The sequence below is a fragment of the Larimichthys crocea genome, chromosome XVII (genome assembly GCF_000972845.2).
Source record: "Larimichthys crocea isolate SSNF chromosome XVII, L_crocea_2.0, whole genome shotgun sequence".
Lineage (NCBI taxonomy): Eukaryota > Metazoa > Chordata > Actinopteri > Sciaenidae > Larimichthys > Larimichthys crocea.
Genome location: NC_040027.1, coordinates 23,365,887 through 23,385,630, shown reverse-complemented (window position 1 = coordinate 23,385,630; position 19,744 = coordinate 23,365,887). Strand labels below are relative to the sequence as shown.

Below are 19,744 nucleotides of genomic sequence, written 5' to 3'. Positions count from 1 at the left end.
TTAGGCATGCAATTGATATGGGTTTATCAAAAATTGTTAGATTTATTGCTGATTAGAAAACTATTTCTTTTTTATTTATTTGTTTTTCCACACCAGGTGTGTGCATGTGTGAGTGAGTAAGAGAGAGACAGAGACAGAGAGAGAGAGAGAGAGAGAGAGAGAGAGAGAGAGAGAAAGTGCTTTATCCGTACCGAATACTTGTTTCAGCCGAGTATCTGAGACAGAAAAGGCAAAGAAGAGAAAAAGGGACCAACTACATGAGTAAGTCTACTAAGACTGAATTTAAGATGTTAGGGTTGTATAGAGACTCATAAAATAAAGGGTCAGAATACAGACACTGATGTGGGCTTACTGGATTAATATTAGCTGGCTCCTGTGTCTTGTGTTGTTGCTCTTAAATGAGCCAGCTGATAGTAAAGTTGCACATGTAAAGCTGTCCATATTTCCAGTGAGATTACACTCTAGGTAAACTGGGGCTGGGGCTGAATAAGAAATCCTACATAAAATAACTTTAAAATGCATCAGTGGCTGCAAGTTATTAACAGCAGCAGCATTAGCCGATATGAAGCTGAACATTTAAATAACAACCATGCACATGTACAACTGTGCATATTTATGTGGTATTGCTCTGAAACTGGGAGCACTAAATTGCAAAAATACCAATTTCTATGTAATGTTGCTTTAAGTACACAATATTATTTCTCTCTGTGAAAACAATATGTGTGTGCGTATTCATCAGTGAAAGGACAGTATGATAATTTTTAACATGTATCAGTCTTGTCAGGTCTAGGTAGACATCTGGTCAGCAGAGATTTGTTATTCATGAAAAACAGAAATGCTATGTGATATCATGTGGGCTACTCAATTATTCACTCATCATCTGCATCTGTTACACTTGAAGTGAGGATTATTCATGAAAGTTTATTGTGCATTGAGGAGCACTGACTGCGGCCAGTACGCACAAAAAACACACACAAACACACACATACTATACATCTTTGCATCATTATTGATCAGGTGATGCGAAATAATATGTTTTTATTAATGATGTCAATTTGTCCGAGTATGCATTTTCTATGGTAGAGAAATGATGACCAAGTCGTCCGAATGGGAGGGGCTACCACTATAAAAGGGGCTGTCTGGGCCCTAATCAAGGAGCGAGTGGTTACAGAGGAGGTAACAGTGGTTTGAGAAGTGAATGTTGAGTTTTCTGGGAAGTCGAGTGAAAGTGTATATAAAGCATTTTGTTTCATTCACTTTATTTTTTTTTTGTTTTGTAAATATTGGCACTGTTTGCACCTGGTGAGGTGGAGAATAAAAACCAAAACATAATTTTTCCGACTAAGCCTGGATTTTTTTTGGAACAAGCAATGAGGTGAGAAGAAAGAGAAAGAACCCTGCGACATTCATTAAACATGCCAGGTAACAATATTTACCAATTTACCAATGTCAAATTGATCACTGAATAGGCAATCAGGCTCTGTGAGGCTGTGTGATTACTGGAAGAGGTCTTTCTAATACACAGTTAAGTGAACTGGGAGCGTTCTCATAAAATCATCAAGCCTCAAGCTTGTACATGTTGATTTTTTAGAAACTGGAGGCTTTGGTCTTAAATAGCAGTATGGATTTAAAGTTTTGTTTTCCATGAATAAATTCTAATAAATGTTAACTATTTCAGTTGGTCAGTTAGTTAGTAAAAATAGAAAGAGTTTTAGATAATTTATATGAATGCTTTCAGAATACTAAAGTTGTCCTCAAAAGTAATGATGAATTGCAAGGACATTTTAATGCAACTTCAAAAAAGAAGTATGATCAGATTTAACTGTTTGATTTAATTAATTAGTTCAATGGCAGCTGCCAGGCAGCAATATTTTTTTAAGAAATATAATTTGACCTCATATAAACACTTCTGCAGCCTGCGAGGCTCAATGGAATTGCTGTTGAGTGCTGTTATGAGTTATTCAATCAATTCAACACTCAAGGCAAGAAAAAATTAAACCATTTTTGTTGACAATCTAATGAGGGAAGGTTCTTTTTGGTATGTTGACAGCTTCACATTTATCCTTGCTTCCCCCTAGCTGTCGATCTACACAAAAGCAGCAAAAAGTACTTTGGCCACCCAATGGAGCAAAGTGGGCCATTGTTTTGTTTGTTCTTATGCACATGCATGTGGATGTTTACTAGCAATTAATTACTAACCTCCAGGTTTTAAAATGTTGTATAAAAAATAAAATAAAGTTTGTTTTATGGAAATAATTTGAAGAAATTCAATTGGACAAGTTGAAGTACAAGTACAAAGTGAAAATTTGACCTGATGATGACGCTAGAGGAAAACTCAATGAATCACCAAAATCAATAGGTTTCACAGTCTACAGTACACTGATGGCACTTTACAGGTCAGATATACAGTAGTGTAAGATGTGTGACAAAGCACAATAAAGAATGGATAAAGTGGAAAATTAATCAGCTGTAGATAATTTAACTGCTAAGGTTTTATACAAGCATTGAGCACAAGTAATTTGGGCATTGACATTGGAGATAGCAACATCTTTTCACTTTGAATGTGGCCTCTTTATTTTGAACAGTGGTCTTTGAGGTGAAGTACATAAAAGAGCTTTCAGTATGTCCCTTATGATGGAAAAAAAGAGCTATCTCATTCCCCTGTAGTATCTAAAATATAAATATATAAAACTCACTTAAAAAATGATGCTACATTAATGCCAGTCACATAATATTTTAATTAAATCAGATAGTTACATCTGATAATGCAAAAACAGGGAAAACTAATTTTTCAAATGAAACACGTCTGTGCTATTTGGCCTGTTTGATAAGCCAAAATGAGATAATTTAAAATCACCAATTTTGTTAATATTTTAACTTCCTAATTGCTGCTATTTAAAAGGGCCAACGCATCATTTTGACAAAAACATTTTGACAAGAAGCAGCTGGAGGAACAGAGCTACATTTATTTAATATTGATGCATTTAGTTCAGTGATACAATAGGTCTAGGTCGGTTAGCCTATCTTAACTCAAATGCTCTGGGAAAGGCTAGTCTACCTGCATCAGAAGTCAAACAATTAAAACTGTAAATGTTAATGTTACAATCATGAGTGGTACTGGAAATAGTTGTATAATTTAGTTCAACATCCTAAACCCCTAGACTGATTTCTTGTATCATTTTTTAAAAATGATTAATGAATTAAATATCTGTTTATGTGGCCAGAAGCCATATACACACATACATATACAGCTGCCCTGCTTACAGACATGCTAGTGCAAGGCTACACTAAATGCAATTTGGACTACTCTGTACTGCATGGCCAGAGCTAAAATTGATATTGATTGCTTATCTGACTCAGGTCAAAACAACTGTATCCCCCAAAATGTTATTGGTTGCTCTTGAAATAAGGCATTGCCAGAGTGGTTTCATCTGGACACACACACTCACAGGTTCATATCTGGTCCACACTTGCATGTTAATTAAGCAAAAGTGAGGGCAGAATTAACTATTACTGGGGACACTACAACTGTTCCACAGTAACTTTTCAGCCTGGCCTTTCCTTGCCCATGAGACGTAATAACACTGTGTGTGGTCAGAAGCTGTAGACTCACTGGAAACAAGGTAAATAGACATGGACATGAATTAGTCACTGACAGTGGCTCATCTTTAACACTGTGCCAGATACTGCTGCCTCCCTCCCATGAGAACTACTTTAAATGAAGTAAAACCAGATCAATCAAACAAAGTCATAACGTCTTGAAGTGAATCCTCAAACTATTTCTTCCTTAGATAAAACGCAATGTACAGATTTAAGGGTATTTAGTTCTCACAGTCTATACTGTGCTGTTGCACTGGCCAAGAGCAGGGACATCGCTATGCTAGGGGGTGTTATGGCCCCGTCAAAAATCTGTGTAGCCCCAGTTAAGCCCCTCAAGCATTTTATTTTGTATTTTAAAATATTTTATTTATTTATTTATTTTTAAGTTAAAAATTCAATTTTTGACCTTATGGTGTTGTGATCCGAATCATTAGTGTGTGCTCTTTATAGCCTATGCTATTCATTTCACTATCAATTTCATTTAATAAGTTATGATGTTACAAAACAATATTGTCAATGCATAGTTGTTTTCATTAATTATGCATATGGAATAAATACAGTACACTTGTCGCATTTTGGATGGATTGTCTGGTTATTGGCAGGTTGTCGGTGCTGAATCTGTCACCTTTGCACGTAAAACATTTTTCCCATTGCCTCCTGTTCCCTTGTATTAGGCTTAACTATTTTGTTGAATATTCTTTGGCCAAATTCATTTAAACCTAATTTTATATTGGACATGTTCATGCTGTGTATCATAGCTGCTTTGGATTGAAAAAAATAGAACTTCCTTATAAAGTAACTGAGGTCTTAGCACCCACACGTATCGGTCAGAGGGATATTGATTAGTATGATATGAAGTGGTCCAGAATTGCAGGGAAGGATCAAATAGTGATGGTGTTAAATTGCTGTGTGTCATGGTTTGTCTGTGTGAGTGATGGTTTTCCAAGAATAGAGTATTCAGTATGCCATGGAAGGATGTTCAGTTTATCTACCCAAGAGTCTTCTCAGTGTTTTCTCTGATTAAGTATTGACTATTAGAGATGTGTTTTGCATTTTGCCTGAGACAGCTAACAAACAGAGCAACACTATGTCTGCTGTCTTGGTCACTGAGAGACAGTTTGACATTGGGGTAGCTGGCTTTACAGCCTTTGGCCCAAGGGCATCTCATTACTGATGTGACCAGAAAGTATGTCACTGGATTCTCTGCTCGGTGTGGTACTGAGTTGATCTACCTTTCACTGTTTTGTTGAATCTCTCCACCATTCAGATGACCATCTGTCTGGACATGACAAATAGCCGTAAAGGACTTGCCAGGCATATTTGGTAAATATGAGCTGCCTTGAAAATAATTTCCCCATGGTGTTTAGGTAAAATGCAAATGGAAGGTATTCTCACTCATGTGAGAGTCACACCTCAGTCAATACAGTTCATCTCTTGCCAGAACAAAATGAAGGTAGGTGAGCACTGTGCCAGGTTGCACCTGCTGGCTATCAATGACAGTGCTGTGCACTGGCATGAGATTGGAAATTAGAAACATTAGGGGGCTCTGGCAACAACTCCACCCATTTCCTCTCCCTCAAATAAGCAGGATCAGCCAGCTGTGTTTCACCAGTGGGCACAGCATATATACAGTTGCCCACCTGTTGTGACTGTGCCTCTTTATGGCCCATTGCCCAAGAGAAGCCAATCAATCAGTACAAAATTACAGGGTGCGTAAGGTGGGAACTAACCATTAACCATCTTGATTATATGCCTGCTGTATGTGAAATATGCATATTTAATATATAAGGTCACCAGGTTATGTGTGAATATGGGTTCTGTGTACACACAACCTCCAATAATGGACATTAATGAAGAGCCTGTCATGTCAGTCTACAGTGGGGGGAAGGTGTGTAGCCTAGGCAGTCCTGGATGTGTTTTCTTTGACTTTTAGATCCACATCAAACTCATTATCTGGTCACCCACAAGTCATGATTACCGTCGCAAGCACCTTCAGGAACATTGTAGTATGTGTCTCAGCTCTTTGGGGTGATATGCATGGTTAATGCGTGGTGGTAATTGGTGGAGGAGAGGTCAGCTTGGTCCAGTGGCTGCTGCAGGCATTCTTCTGAGAAAGCTTGTTGCAGGGCTGTTAAGTCTTCTTCTCCTTTCCCCATACTACACCTACCTTGTTGAAAGGTATTGGTATTCTGCAGCAAGATGCAATGCATGTATGCTCTAAACACTCGTCTCCTACCCCAGAGATGTTTGGTTTTATGATGGTATCAGTCCATCTCCTGCACACTCCTTGTGCTGGCCACCACTTTGATGAGGATCCTGATCAAGAGCACAACTGCCAATTTACTGCAAGCAAGAACAACTCAAAAAAACAATACTCAATCCCTAATACTCTGGCTAATTGGGTGCCAATACAATCACAATCCCAAGACTAACGCCATAAATGTTTTTTTTTTTGTTTTTTTTTGTTCTCAGCAGTGAAGAAGTGTTGTCAGTGTGAAAAGCACACAGGTCATATCATTTCCCTATTACCAGTATAGTGATTATACTGTGTTGGCAGAACTATAAAGGTAGGTGTGAATGTCTGCATATTCATGTGTGGTATAGAGAGGGTGGAGGCAAGCATGTATGACACAGAGAGAGAGAGAGAGAGAGAGAGAGAGAGAGAGAGAGAGAGATGTATGTGTGAGCTGAGTGAGGCTTGAGGAGAGCGACAGAACAGGAGGAGAGTGGACTGAAAGAGCAGTACATTGTACACCGGGGAATGACAAGGGAACACATTAGAGGTAAGAGAATGTATGCTCTTTAGGAAGCTAAATATTAAGAGTTCAGGGATAAATCACTGCAATATAGTTATAAAATTCCTTATCCACCATCAACCAATTTATTAATTCACTACCTTTTGTAATTATTTTTTCATAATTGTCTTTTCGATGCTAGGGTTATTTTAACATTGTCACTTTTTCAGCCCATTTTGGAATTAAAAGGCACTTAATATTCTTATAATATTATTAATTATACATACATACCGTGGTTCACTAAATAGCTATGATCTATATTTAAATGCTGATTATAATCCCATTCTGTTATAACATTTTGTCAATAAATAAAAAATAAGTTTACTGGGTTTTTTTAAACCGAGGATTTTCTTAGTCTAACAACACTGAAGCTATAATTTAATCAGTGCCTAGTATGTCAGCTTCATTTACTTTTTTACATTTACCTAAGTGCTATCTTTTTGTCAGTGTCAAGTGTAACAGGATTCTCTGGAAAGAGTAATTGAACTAAAACCCCTAAAATTGAATTAGATTTATACAATCCTCCCACAATTGGGACCTTTGCTGTATGCCATCTCTCTTCTAGACTCTCTTTCCTTCTTATGTTATGAAAATTGTAACAGTATCAAATATTAATTAAAAGTATTATTGTATCGATTATTGTACAAATAAAAAGAAAATGACAGTAGACCAGAAAAACATATCAACTTAGAGTAATCATTGTAGGTAGCCAGCATAAATATGAAAAAAGTCATGAAAGGTGCCGCATGCATATTCAAAGAGATGACCTGTGTCCTCATCGCATCAAGCGATGGATACAGATGACTGCAGTGTCATTAAAGTAATACCTTAAAATGATTAGCAGGATTAGAGAAGCACCTAAGAAATTTCACATGTAGGATTCACACAATTCCAACAGACTACACTTGACTACATAGAATCATAAGTGAGTAAAAGTAAGAAGGCACTCATGGACTTAAACACATTTATTTCGCCAAAGTAACATTTTTCATAAGTGTTATCTGGTGCAAAAGCTTGAACAGGTTGTTATTTTGGTCTATTAACCTCCTATCTAGATGCATATGATTCAGACTTTTGACGTTGATCATTCTTAAAATCTAATGTAAGAAATGTTGTCAACTAGATATGGAGTGTATACTATAGACAGGACCCGTCTGAGTCAAACATTTCACTGCAAGTTTATAGCACATTTTGTAAATGGATTTGCATTGTATGTTTACAGCTATAAAAGGGCAATGCATGCAGTTATATGATACACAGATACGCTTGTTTGCCGTACAAGCGTGTTCTGTAGTATTCTGCTCACTGGCCTTAAATCATTACATTCAAAAGCAGGACATGAGTTTCCCTCATAAAATACTTTTTTGATCTCCAGGGGAGATCAAAAAAGTATAATCAACCACCTAACCTCTGGGATTTCCATCTGTGGCAAACAGGTGATCAAAGAGGAAAGTTTCAATTCCAAGACAGACACTTTCATTACTTTTGTCTTTAGACAATGCATGTTGCAACTTTGTGTCACTCATTTTGAGTAAAATGAGGCGGGTACAGTAATTATTTAACTTTAGAAGAATCAAAAGATGTGCTTTTATTGATGACTGTTTTAAAATAAACAACTGAGGGCATATGATTATTTATAATATAGCACTTAGGCAAAAATACAGGCAAAAATACATGAAAATGTGTGTTCTACAGACTTTTGAAGACTTTGTAGAATATTAGAGAAACAAGACTTACAGAATGCTCAAGAGAAAAATGTTGATGTGTCATCCATAAATGCATCAAATCAACCATAGATCTGATATCCAGCAGATTTAAATATGTATTACAGTAGTAGATCTATATTTATAAAGCATGCTATGTTATTCTTTAGAATCTACACTGAACAGAATGTTAATATGCTCTTGTATCCTACATCCCAAGCTCTGGGCTTTCCATCTGCAGATTATGCTAATATAATAAAATACTAAGGCGTTCAGTATGATGGGCAAGTAACAACTGGTATGATGGACATCAGGACCTATAGTATTGAAATTCTATTGACAAAAGAAGTAATTTATGGCACAGCAGTGGTAACTCCGTCACGTCACATAGGATCAGTTTATATTCTTCACATGTTCATTGAAATAATGAGGATGAGCTGCTACCATACACTAACAATATGCCTTACGACCGATTGTGTCAAGCCCATTGTCTGTCGAGATTGAAGGCTTTAGTCAACAGACACACAATACATCTTGATGAAATACATAATACAGTAACCCAAGAGCCAGAGATGGAAAAGACCTCTGACTGATATATAAAAATGTAAATGTATGTATGTAAATCATTGTTGTGTTTTCCTGCTTATCGTCAACATTCATTTATACGTAATTGACAGGAAAATGTTTTCTTTCTTTCTGCTTTCTTCTCATTATCCAACTCTGACTTAGATATTGTTACACTTTACGTTCAAATCAAAAATTCACATTCAGTTGATTGACGGTTTTTTTTTCTTCTCCTACATGAGCTCAAGTGTGACAGATGGCAAAGACTGTTTTTGTTTTGTTAGTTTTTTTTGGCTAATGTCAGTGCATCATATTTAATATATCATATTTATTCAGCAACATGTCTTTGTAAATCCTTCCCAGATGTTCCTCTTAAGATGTTAATTACATTTCCTTAACTTGTTATAACTTATATGCAAACTATATACACAATGACGGAATTATGAAATGACAGATGTTCTAAACTTTCAACTTGTACAAAGTTTCTATAAGGCCCTTCACCCAGGAATATAATTATTAACCAATGACTTTCCTTCAACCGGAACCTTAGAAGCCTCCAAAGATGATACTGTATGTGTAATGAGTCACTGCTTTCTGATGTGTGGTCCTTTGAACAGCAGGCAGTACTTCTCAAGGACATACTGCAGGCAATAAGAATCTGCTGATTTGTTCCTGCCACCGTAATGTGCAAGCAGTAGACTAAAGGTTAAAGAAGGGTAGCTAGTTTGATCCCGCGCCTAGCAGGATAAATCTGAGTAGCGAAAGCACGGCACTGGCATGCCATCATTATCATTGCTGGCATGCTCCTCAAGGAATAGTTTGACATTTTAGAAACATGCCTCTATGCTTTGCTGCCAAATGACAAGATTGATCTCTATGCAGCAGATTAATGGCTATATACCTAGTAAAAAGTTAGTTTAGTACAAAATGTGGAAACAAGGAGAAACAGCTAGCCTGGTTCTGTCTAAAAGTAACAAAATCTATCCATCCATCCAATATAGCTTATCTTCATCAGGGTCACGGTGGGGCGGGAGCCTATCCCAGCTGACTTTGGGCGAGAAGCGGGGTACACCCTAAACAAGTCGCCAGCTTATCACAGGACACATAGAGACAAACAACAATTCACACTCACATTCACACCAATGGACAATTTACAGTTGGTAACAAACAACAGTCCATGATTACTTTAGGTCACAACGTTCAGTCAGTTTCAACAACTTTGAATGTGTTTTCAAGTGTAGCTGCAAAAAACATTAAACGCTATATTAAACTGGCTCTCATGAAGACGCCCCAGAAAAGTAAGACCAAGAGTCACTTCTGTTGCAAAGGACAAGTTCATTACAGTTACTTACCACCCTAAAATCATCAAATAATTGTACTTTAGATTTTAGCCCACATGAGCACTTTACATACTTCAAGTAGCAGACACATGTTGACATCAGCTGCTCAGAGAATACTGTATGAATCAGGCATTGATTCTTATGTTTATGAACATGATTATGACCCAAAACACACCCCAAGGCTATGTAAGGGCTATTTTGAGTGATGTTGTGTTGTATCAGATAACCTGGCACCCACAAACACCCAGCCTAATCCCCACTGAGATGTTTTGGGTTAAATTGGACCACAGTCTGAACGAAAAGCAGTCTCAGAATTTATGGTAACTCTTTCAAGACTGTTGGAAAACCAGTCCCGGTGACTACCTAGCCAAGTATCATATCATGGGTGCATATGTAAAGGCAAAAGCACTAGCCAATCAGAGGCTAAGTAGATTGTGTTTTTGTTGTTTATTTGTTCTGATGTCTCCTTGCAGGATGTGCCATAGGGTAAATAATACTATTAAACCATCCTGGGCCACTTTAATCTAGTGACTCGGTGCTGTGAGTACATATAGTAAGAACGGATCTGAACAAATTGCCAAATTGCCATTCATTATGTACTGAGTTACAAAAGGAATGGAGCCTCCACCCACTGCCACTCCCACTGAGCTCAAAGTATCAAAGCAATTGAATGATAAGAATAACTCAGAAGACCTATTTTTTACAGTGTCTTGTTCCAAACCCTTGTCACGGAACTCCTGTCCCAAAGCCTCTCCCTGAGTAATGACCACATTTCACTGTGCTCCTGTGACATTTGCAGATTGGATTTTTCCAAGAAATACTAAAATAGGTTAAACAAGTCTGGTGACATTTCATATTTTTTATTGAAAATAAATCCCATTAAAAGACAAGACATAACACTGAATTGATCCCACTAACTAATTGCCTGTGTACCTGAAGCCTTGTATACAATAGCCGACTGGGGCTGTAAAATAAAGTGTATTTATTTGTGATCAAAAATAGTCCCCATTAATTATGATATCCTGTTCGAATGATGTTTGCTAAAAGCAACAGCGCACAAAGCACTTCTTACTGCAGATTTGTCTGGTTGACTGTATTTTACAGTCATGACTGACACCAGTAAAACAATGTCTCTGATGGTTACTTTGCATGTAGTTTCAAGAACAGTCTGCACATTTGTGTTCATTGAAGCACCCAGGCAAAGCTTGTGACAATTATGAGTTATACTACAAGGGCAGGAAACAGATGCTCTTATTCAATTACTCAGTCTTGAGTTCACTGTCAGAAGTTAATTCAAAACTCATTGACAGAAACTGCAATCATGGTTAATCTAATTCACAGTGAACTGGTCAGGAAACATGACGAAGAGCAGTGAATGTCAAGTAATTAACAAAACTTTGATTTCTGTTTAACTGTAAATAGAGATCTATGTTGTATAAATGTCATTACCCAATAGTCTTAATTCTTCTGTGAGTAGAAACTTTTGTTCTAAAATCACATTGAATACTGATACTGACTATCTTTTTCCCAGATAGTGAGTCTGAATCTTCAGCAGGATGTCCATTTCTTACAACTTCTCTTTGGATCTAATGGCTGAGAAAGCCAAGTGGCTTTGTCTATCAGGGGAAAAATGTGCCAACCTGACACCTGGTGTGAACAGCAGCCACATAGATCTGGATGATGCATGTCTGATGGAGGAACAGTACCTGGAGGAGTATCTTGGGCCTCGTCGATCATCTGTGTTCCTTCCTGTGTGTCTCATATATTTGGTCATCTTCATGGTAGGTGTGGTGGGTAATGTTCTGACATGCACTGTCATTGCACGAAACAAAGTGATGTGGACGCCAACAAACTACTACCTGTTCAGCCTGGCAGTGTCAGACCTTATGGTGCTGATGCTTGGCATGCCATTAGAGCTGTATGAGCTGTGGCAGAACTACCCCTTCCTCCTGGAGAAGGGTGGCTGCTACTTTAAAACGTTCCTATTTGAGACTGTTTGCTTGGCATCTATCCTCAATGTGACGGCGCTGAGTGTGGAACGTTACATTGCTGTGGTGCACCCACTACGTGCAAAGTATGTTGTAACACGCACCCATGCCAAGCGTGTTATCCTTACAGTGTGGGGTGTGTCAGTGTTGTGTGCTTTGCCTAACACGAGTCTGCACGGGATTGACGTCCTTCACAGTCACTGCACTGGCCCTGCTGGGAACATAACTGTGGGGGTCCCTGACTCGGCAATCTGTACACTGGTGAAACCACGCTGGATGTACAACCTTACGATCCAAGTGACCACTTTGCTATTTTTTGTGCTGCCCATGCTCACCATCAGCGCTCTCTATTTGCTCATCGGTCTGCAGTTAAAACGTGAGAAGATGCATCAGGCACTGGAGACGAAGTCAGGCTTTGGAAAGAACAGCTTCTGTAACGTCCGAACACAACAGCAGAAGGCACGTCGCCGGCAAGTCACTAAAATGTTGTGTAAGTATTGACCCTTTTCCTTTTATTTTTATGCAGAGATGTGTGCTTAAAAGAACTAAAAGGGATCCCATTTGATCATTTTGAAGCCTTATTTCATAGTTTTAATGAGGCTGAGTGAGGCCAAGGCCTCATGAGAACTGTTCCTGGGGATTCCCAGTTATAGTTTCCCCCCTCTTTCGTATTATTGTAAACTTTACATCCTTCACTCCTGACTATTGGTTCACTGGGCAAAGCAAGTCATTTGAAAACATTACATCTAGGACTTGTGATGGATCTTTTAAATTGACTAATCAAAAAATGACCGCCAGTAATAAATAAACTGTGGTCCAGGAGGAGATGAAAATTTTAACCAGAAATCAGTCACACCTGACATCTTTTGTCGATTTGATAAAAATAAATGTAAATTGCAGTTTTTAGACTGTTTTCCCCAAATACAATACTCACTTAATTAGGTGCAACTGCTGCATCCATCTGTGTCCTTGGGAAAAGACAATTAAATACATCAGATGTGAAAACTGTGGATATATATAATTGTGGATAAAAATGTGTGTGAACACTGACATGAAAGTGTGATTGATGAGGCATCGCATTTCTCTCAAACGCGTCTTAGTGATTATTGGTTATAAACGTAGACATTGATGATATGATAATTAAATGTGGCCCAACTACGCAGATAATGTTAATCAGTTTCCTCTTTACAAAACAGAGATGCATTCAGATCCAACAGGGTTTGTAACAGACGTAGCCAACCGGTGTTTGTGTATCACTCAGAGATTAAAGTGATATCAAATGCAGAAGTGCATAAGGATGCCAAGTTGTGTGAAAGTAGCTCATCTTAATATAATGACACTGATTTACATGCTTGACTGCACAAGTGTAAATGTTGAGATTCACTTGGATTACCCACTCCCTTGATCAGCTTACTTGCAAACATAAAATAAAATAAAATTTAGTAGAACAAATAACCTTGTAAGACTTCCCTGAATCACCACCTCTTGAAACTCTCAGACCTGAAGAGATTTTATGTGTTATGGATAAACGATACAAAACAGTATTGCCTATTTCCTGTCTGAAATGTATATGAAAACTGATATCAGTAGATTTAAATACCCAAAAAAGAAGGATTCTGTTATAGATAGTTTTAGATAGATAGTTTTGAAACTGTAGGACAAGATCAGTGACACCACAATGCGTGGTGCTTTTGCCTAATAAGATTTATTAATGTGTAAGTGCATGCAATTTGCTCCAGTTAAACTTTTTTTTTTCTAGTTACTGCCAATTTATATATAAATATCATTATTTATGGCTGTAACAGGCCTTGTTCAAATAAAAATTAAACCTTGACTTTGACAAATGCCTGAACATTTGCTTGGTACGGACGATTGCTCAAGTCGACATTTAGCCCTATTAAGCAGCACCACTTAGGATCATTTCTAACCTTACAGCCAATCTGAATCTCTAATGTAAAACTTGCAGGGAGCAGTACTGTACACGGCCTTGATTTTGACATTTTTCAATATTATGCAATCAGTTGTTTTTTTCCCTTGGCAATGTTTTATAAACTCTCCAATCCACCTTCAAAATATTATGCATAGTTTTTATTCTGCTTTTGGTTTCTGATGATATGTGAAGTCATGACTGGTGTTTAATTCCAAAAGCTGTTTTGTGAAGGCCACTCCAAAACCAGCAGTGCTAAGGTTTAGCACTGAAACCTTAGACTAATGGGGTCTCACAGATGAATCATGATGAAACACAGATGAATCATGAATTATGAATCCAAATTTTTATTTAATGCTAATGTATAGAACTAAATCAAAGGCTGTGTACCCAGGACAGAATCTCTCCATCATTGACACACAGCTCCCAGAGGGACAATTAAATTAACACTACAGAGCATGTTGGCTATTAAAATCCCATCTACCCATTTCCCATTGTCTCTTTCTCTCTCCCTTGCTGTTTTTCCAGTTGTTCTGGTGGTGGTTTTCGCAATATGCTGGGCCCCATTTCATACTGACCGCCTCATGTGGAGTTTCATCAATGACTGGACCGACAACCACCAGGAAATCTTCCAGTATGTGCACATCATATCCGGAGTGTTTCTCTACCTCAGCTCAGCAGTCAACCCAATCCTGTACAACCTCATGTCAACACGCTTCAGAGAAATGTTCAAAGAGGTCATGTGCCATCGACCACATCACACTGCTCCCAGAAAGCATTCGCTCAGTGTCACCCGGGTGACACTTCGCAGCACCTTAAGTGATGCGCCACTCAGCAATGGAACTGCTGTTGTTGAAGCCGAGGCAGAAGATGGAGAAATGAGGATGAAAGATGAAACCAGTTTTATGTGTTAAAAAAAAAAAAAACTTGAAAGGTATGTTAAAGGATACATAATGGTGAGATAGCATGGTGTTTAGGAAGACTGTCCTGTTCTGAGCCACTACATCTATTATTATAATTGTCATCAACAACCATTTTCAACACCCACTGCAAAAAGAAGGCACACTGTTCTAGTGAAAAACTGCAGTCTGAGTGTTATTATGCTGTTTTTGAAAACTTTATCAGTGCTTAGTAAATCACAAACTGAGCTCCAAACGTCTTCACCACCAGGGGCCAGATGTATAAATGGTGTGCATGCACAAAAAACATGGATATGCCTTATCCCACACATAAACTGGCATTTATAAAAGAAGAATGTGTGGTCACACACATTCAGAGTGTACACATGGCTTTCAAGAGATGCAACACCAGTGGTCATTTGCCAAGGACCACTGAATTCTGTAAAATGTTGCACAGAGGCACATTTATAAACTTAGTTTCAAATTATTCCTGAGATGAATTTTATCATTCTTTATTTACATTGCACCACTTACTTGTAAATGATCCCATCATCCGGCCCCAAATCGCAAAGCACAAACTCTGTTTCATTGTGAGCTGAACTCTGTAAATAAATTATTGATCATCTTTCTGACATTTAATGTTGATGATTGAGATATCACTGCAATGACAGTTTACAGGTAAATGTGATGAATGTGGCATGGGCTCTATTAATAGCCACAATAGCACATAAGGCAGCTGCTGTTAATGAACCTGATAAATGTAATTGGAGAAATTGCTCTTTTTCTTCAGTGCTATTCGTCTCATTGATAGGTTTAATGAGTCCTGGAGCAGGCACATGTTTCTATATGTTAAAGGGAGTTTCTACTTTAAAGTCTGTGTAAAGGCAATTCTGAAATTTATTTCAAAATACATTAAATATGTTGCAAAATAGTTGCTGAAAACATGTGAAAAGACTTTGAATATATTACTGAAATGAGGCTGAGGTTAAAACAGTTTTTCAACAGTTTTCAGTCCAGGATTTTTTGGGTGGTCCTAAAGAGTGGCTCAATGGCACACTCAGGCCACCCTGAGCATACCCCTGCACCCCTAGGAGAGAGATAGAGATTAACCCATCTTGCTCAGAGTCTTTTAAGTTAGTCATGTCATGATTTTCACACCTAATTTCAGAAACTTGTCAATATTTTGAATCATTCACATTTGGCTGGGTGGTTAACAACACTTTCTTCTTTGGTCTGACAAACCCAGAACACATATTTATTCTCACTGTACACATTTATAGATAATTGTATGGGAATTGAGTGGAAATTTATTTTCACAATGATTGACATTTATAAAAAAGAACCGTGCATATGCATATGTTTCTAAATCTGACAAAAGCAATTGTTTACTAGAATGTCATTTTAAGTTTACCAGCATAAAATATATTCAATGTTCAAGCCATTTAAATGAAAACATATTTTTTGTAAGCACTTAATTCTGGAAAATATGTTTAAATGGTGATAATACAGTTTATAAATCCTGGCATAGCTAGTGTTATACAAAAGTTCATACAGAGGATGAAAACTTTTTTCTTCCTGGTCATGTACAGTCAGGATATATGAAACACAATGGTGTAAAGTAACAATAAACTGAAGTTTCTGGTTCAGTTAGAAAGTAAAAAAAAAACAAAAAGAGTTGAAAAGTGAATGTCTTTTTATTTATTTTTTATTATTTTTATTTACAATACTGCTACTGTAACTAAGCATGATGTGAGGGGTAAACCATAATTATCTATATCAAATCATTTGTATTATAAATGACACTGATTCTTATCACTTGCATTGTTCTGTAAAGATATATACTGTATAAGAAATCACCATGCTCAGATAACAAAAATGTTTTCCAGCCCTGTGTAGTGCTTACAGTAGTGTTTGTTTGTTGTAAGTAAGTAATTTCTGCTAATAGCTTTTTATTGTTTAAAGTGTACATTGTGCTGCAATGTTATCCATCATAATGGAAAACAATGTGACTTGAAATTAATTTCGGGAATAAATTTTCAAGTGCTTTTAAAATGGATTTTTAGATGACATGATTGACTGCACTTTCTGGCCAACTGGTAGTAGTGTATCTGACAGCCCTGTGTGCTAAAATAAACCATAAAAAGAATTGGCCAAAAAGTACTCAAATTTAAACTCATGGTAATGCATGGTAATGAGTTTAAATTTCCATGTGTGCTTGACACATTTCAAAAGGGATAAACTGTTTAGATTTTTGGTTTTGGTTGATTGATTCCTTGAACTTCCCTTTGGTGCCACTAAAGTATTTAATAGGTCAGTGACTCTCTAAGAATAACATAATCATGGTCATCAGGTCACCAAACATCACTGAGATACATGCTCATGGCAAGGTAAGGTTTTATTCACAAATGCTTTCCCTTTTAGTTAACACATCTCCATTGCCAAGATAATTCATCCACCTATGAGGTGTGGCTTATCAAGATGCCAGTTAAACAGCACAAGGTGTGCCTGGACTGGTCACAAGAAAATGTGCAGTTTTATCTTGAAGAAACACATTTATTAGGCACTGTACTATGGATGTTTCACATATAAGGTCACAGTTAATAATTATTTTTCCCCAGGAAGGAAAAGTCATGATCCGCCCTACTCTGCCTCTGGATTTGAGCAGGTTCAGTTTCGATCAACACATCAGTTTTGTCCTTAAACAATCCCAACGGAGACTCCATATCATCTGCAAGCTTAGAGCACTTTCTGTGCTCTCCACCTCCTTGCTTTTCAAGCATAATTGTACCTATCTTGCCGTACTGTTTCTCCAACAAAAGCAAACATACCGGCACCAAACATGCTGCCTCCAAAATGATCTGCCTCTTAACACTCAATCTCACAAATCACAGGGCAATCACACGCCAAGCACTCCAAATAGCTAATAACAATGATCAGCCCATCAATCAACACTTCACATTACTTCCATCTGGTCAGAGATGCAGGACTTTAAAATAGAGAAGCGCTTGCTACAGCAGGAGTTCAGTTCCTACTGCCATAGCAACCCTGAACAAACTACGTCACACTGCTATGAGCTGGGATGTATGAGTGAGTTTCAGGAGTTTCAGGAACAGACAAGCCCATTTTGCTAAATCTCCAGAATATATGCTGGCGCACCTTGGCTGCCACTCCGTCTCTGATAAAGTGACTGTTAAAGTTTTTGTCTCTCGACCTTAGCCTCATCAGATTGTCTTGATCAACAGTCTTCTCGAGCTGATAGCCTTGCTAACTCTCAGTGCTCTACCTGTTCACTGTTGTCTCACACTGGCTTCTCACCTGTTGTGAAGACCCCTGTCCTGCTAGCTCCTGCTAGCCTCAGGACTCCCAAGACTTACTCTTGGCACAGCTTTGTTGCCCGTCACCGGGATGTCCATTCCTGCGGTCTCTCTCTGCTATTTCCTCTACCAGCTCGAGCCCATCTGCCCGTCCTCCCAGGATCTTTCTGTCCCGGTGTGGTCAGTTCTGTCGGGCTTTGGCTGGTTTTCTCCACTGGCCACCACCACATCGGGCTGACAACCTTGTCTCTTCACCAGGTGAAAGAACATTAAAACATCCACCATCTCAATCCCTGCTGCTCACTCCTTTGAACATCTCACTTTCTGTCCCACTCCTTTGGTCACTGCCATCATCTACCGCCCTCCCAAACCAAACTGCCATCTCACCTTCCGTTCTTCTTCTGGGAGATTTCAACATCCACATAGACACCGACCACAATCTGCCACTGCCATTTCTGGAATTGCTACACTTTTAATAATAATAATATAATATTATTATCATTGTTATTATTCCTAATTTCGATATAAGACAAATGAGATTGTATGTATATGTTTCTATGTCTATATGAAAACAAATCACTCTCTGGGACTATACATCTAAATGAACACATTCCCACTCCTGGTGTACACAGGAAGTTAAAAGACAAAATAAGACTTGGAGAACTTCCTAGTTGCTAAATACACAAGGTCAATAGGCCCTGAAGATGACAATAAAATTGAAAACATCCTCAATTGTTATTCAAAGCTGCTCTTGTAGAAGGGTCAGAAATCGACTGAAGTCACTTCTTACTTTGCTTTTAAAAACTAATCACAATGGGAATAGCTTTCAGAAGCATTTAAAAATGAGCAAATATTTCAGTGCTGATGACCTCACTACAGGCAGTGCAGGGTAGTTTTAGCTGATCCTCCATCTGCACTTCAAGCCAAATGTAATGGATGTAATGTATCTTTCTTTCTCTCTAGTGCTCTCAACCATCATCACCAGTATGTTGTTCACAAGGTGCTATGCAACAGCAATATTTCTGTGTACATCCCTGACATTTTTTGAAAAGGGAAAAAGGTTCATTCAGACTACAGAGATTTATCTTCCACTTGGAAGGATTGATAACTATCACAATATGTTGCAAATGCAATGCTGCGTGCAAGGTCATTTTATGGTAAATGGTAATGGTAAATCTTGTGTGGCCGGGTGAGGAGCTGAAAAAAAAACAAAAAACATATACATACAGTGATGGCCAAAAATATTAGAACACCTGGCAGATCTAAAAAAAAAATTGACCTTTTTTTCCCTCCAAAACATGATTTCATTTTATAATGTTCATGAAACGTCTCTGAGCACATCAAATATCAGATTAAGTGAGTCCTACTGATTCTATCAACTTGTAACTATTTATTTTTATTAATTTATATATATATATGTATTATTCATACTGATTATGTGCACCTTTTGCAGCAATGAAAGCAGCAAATCTCTCTGGCATTGTGTCAGTATATTTCCTGAGAACTTCAACACTAATGTCTCTGAGCCATCAAATATCAGATTAAGTGAGTCCTACTGATCTATCAACTTGTAACTATTTATTTTATTAATTAATATATATATATATATATATA

The 19,744-nt window shown here is 37.7% G+C and overlaps 1 protein-coding gene across 1 annotated transcript; it reads left to right on the top strand.

The window, feature by feature from the left end:
* Nucleotides 1-6,290: 6,290 nt before the first annotated feature.
* Nucleotides 6,291-15,703, top strand: nmur1a (neuromedin U receptor 1a). The gene is made up of 3 exons (XM_010741989.3): nt 6,291-6,383; nt 11,534-12,480; nt 14,446-15,703. Exons 2-3 carry the CDS (start codon nt 11,559-11,561, stop codon nt 14,829-14,831), a joined length of 1,308 nt encoding a protein of 435 aa, XP_010740291.3. The 5' UTR covers nt 6,291-6,383; nt 11,534-11,558; the 3' UTR covers nt 14,832-15,703.
* The last annotated feature ends 4,041 nt before the right edge of the window (nt 15,704-19,744 follow it).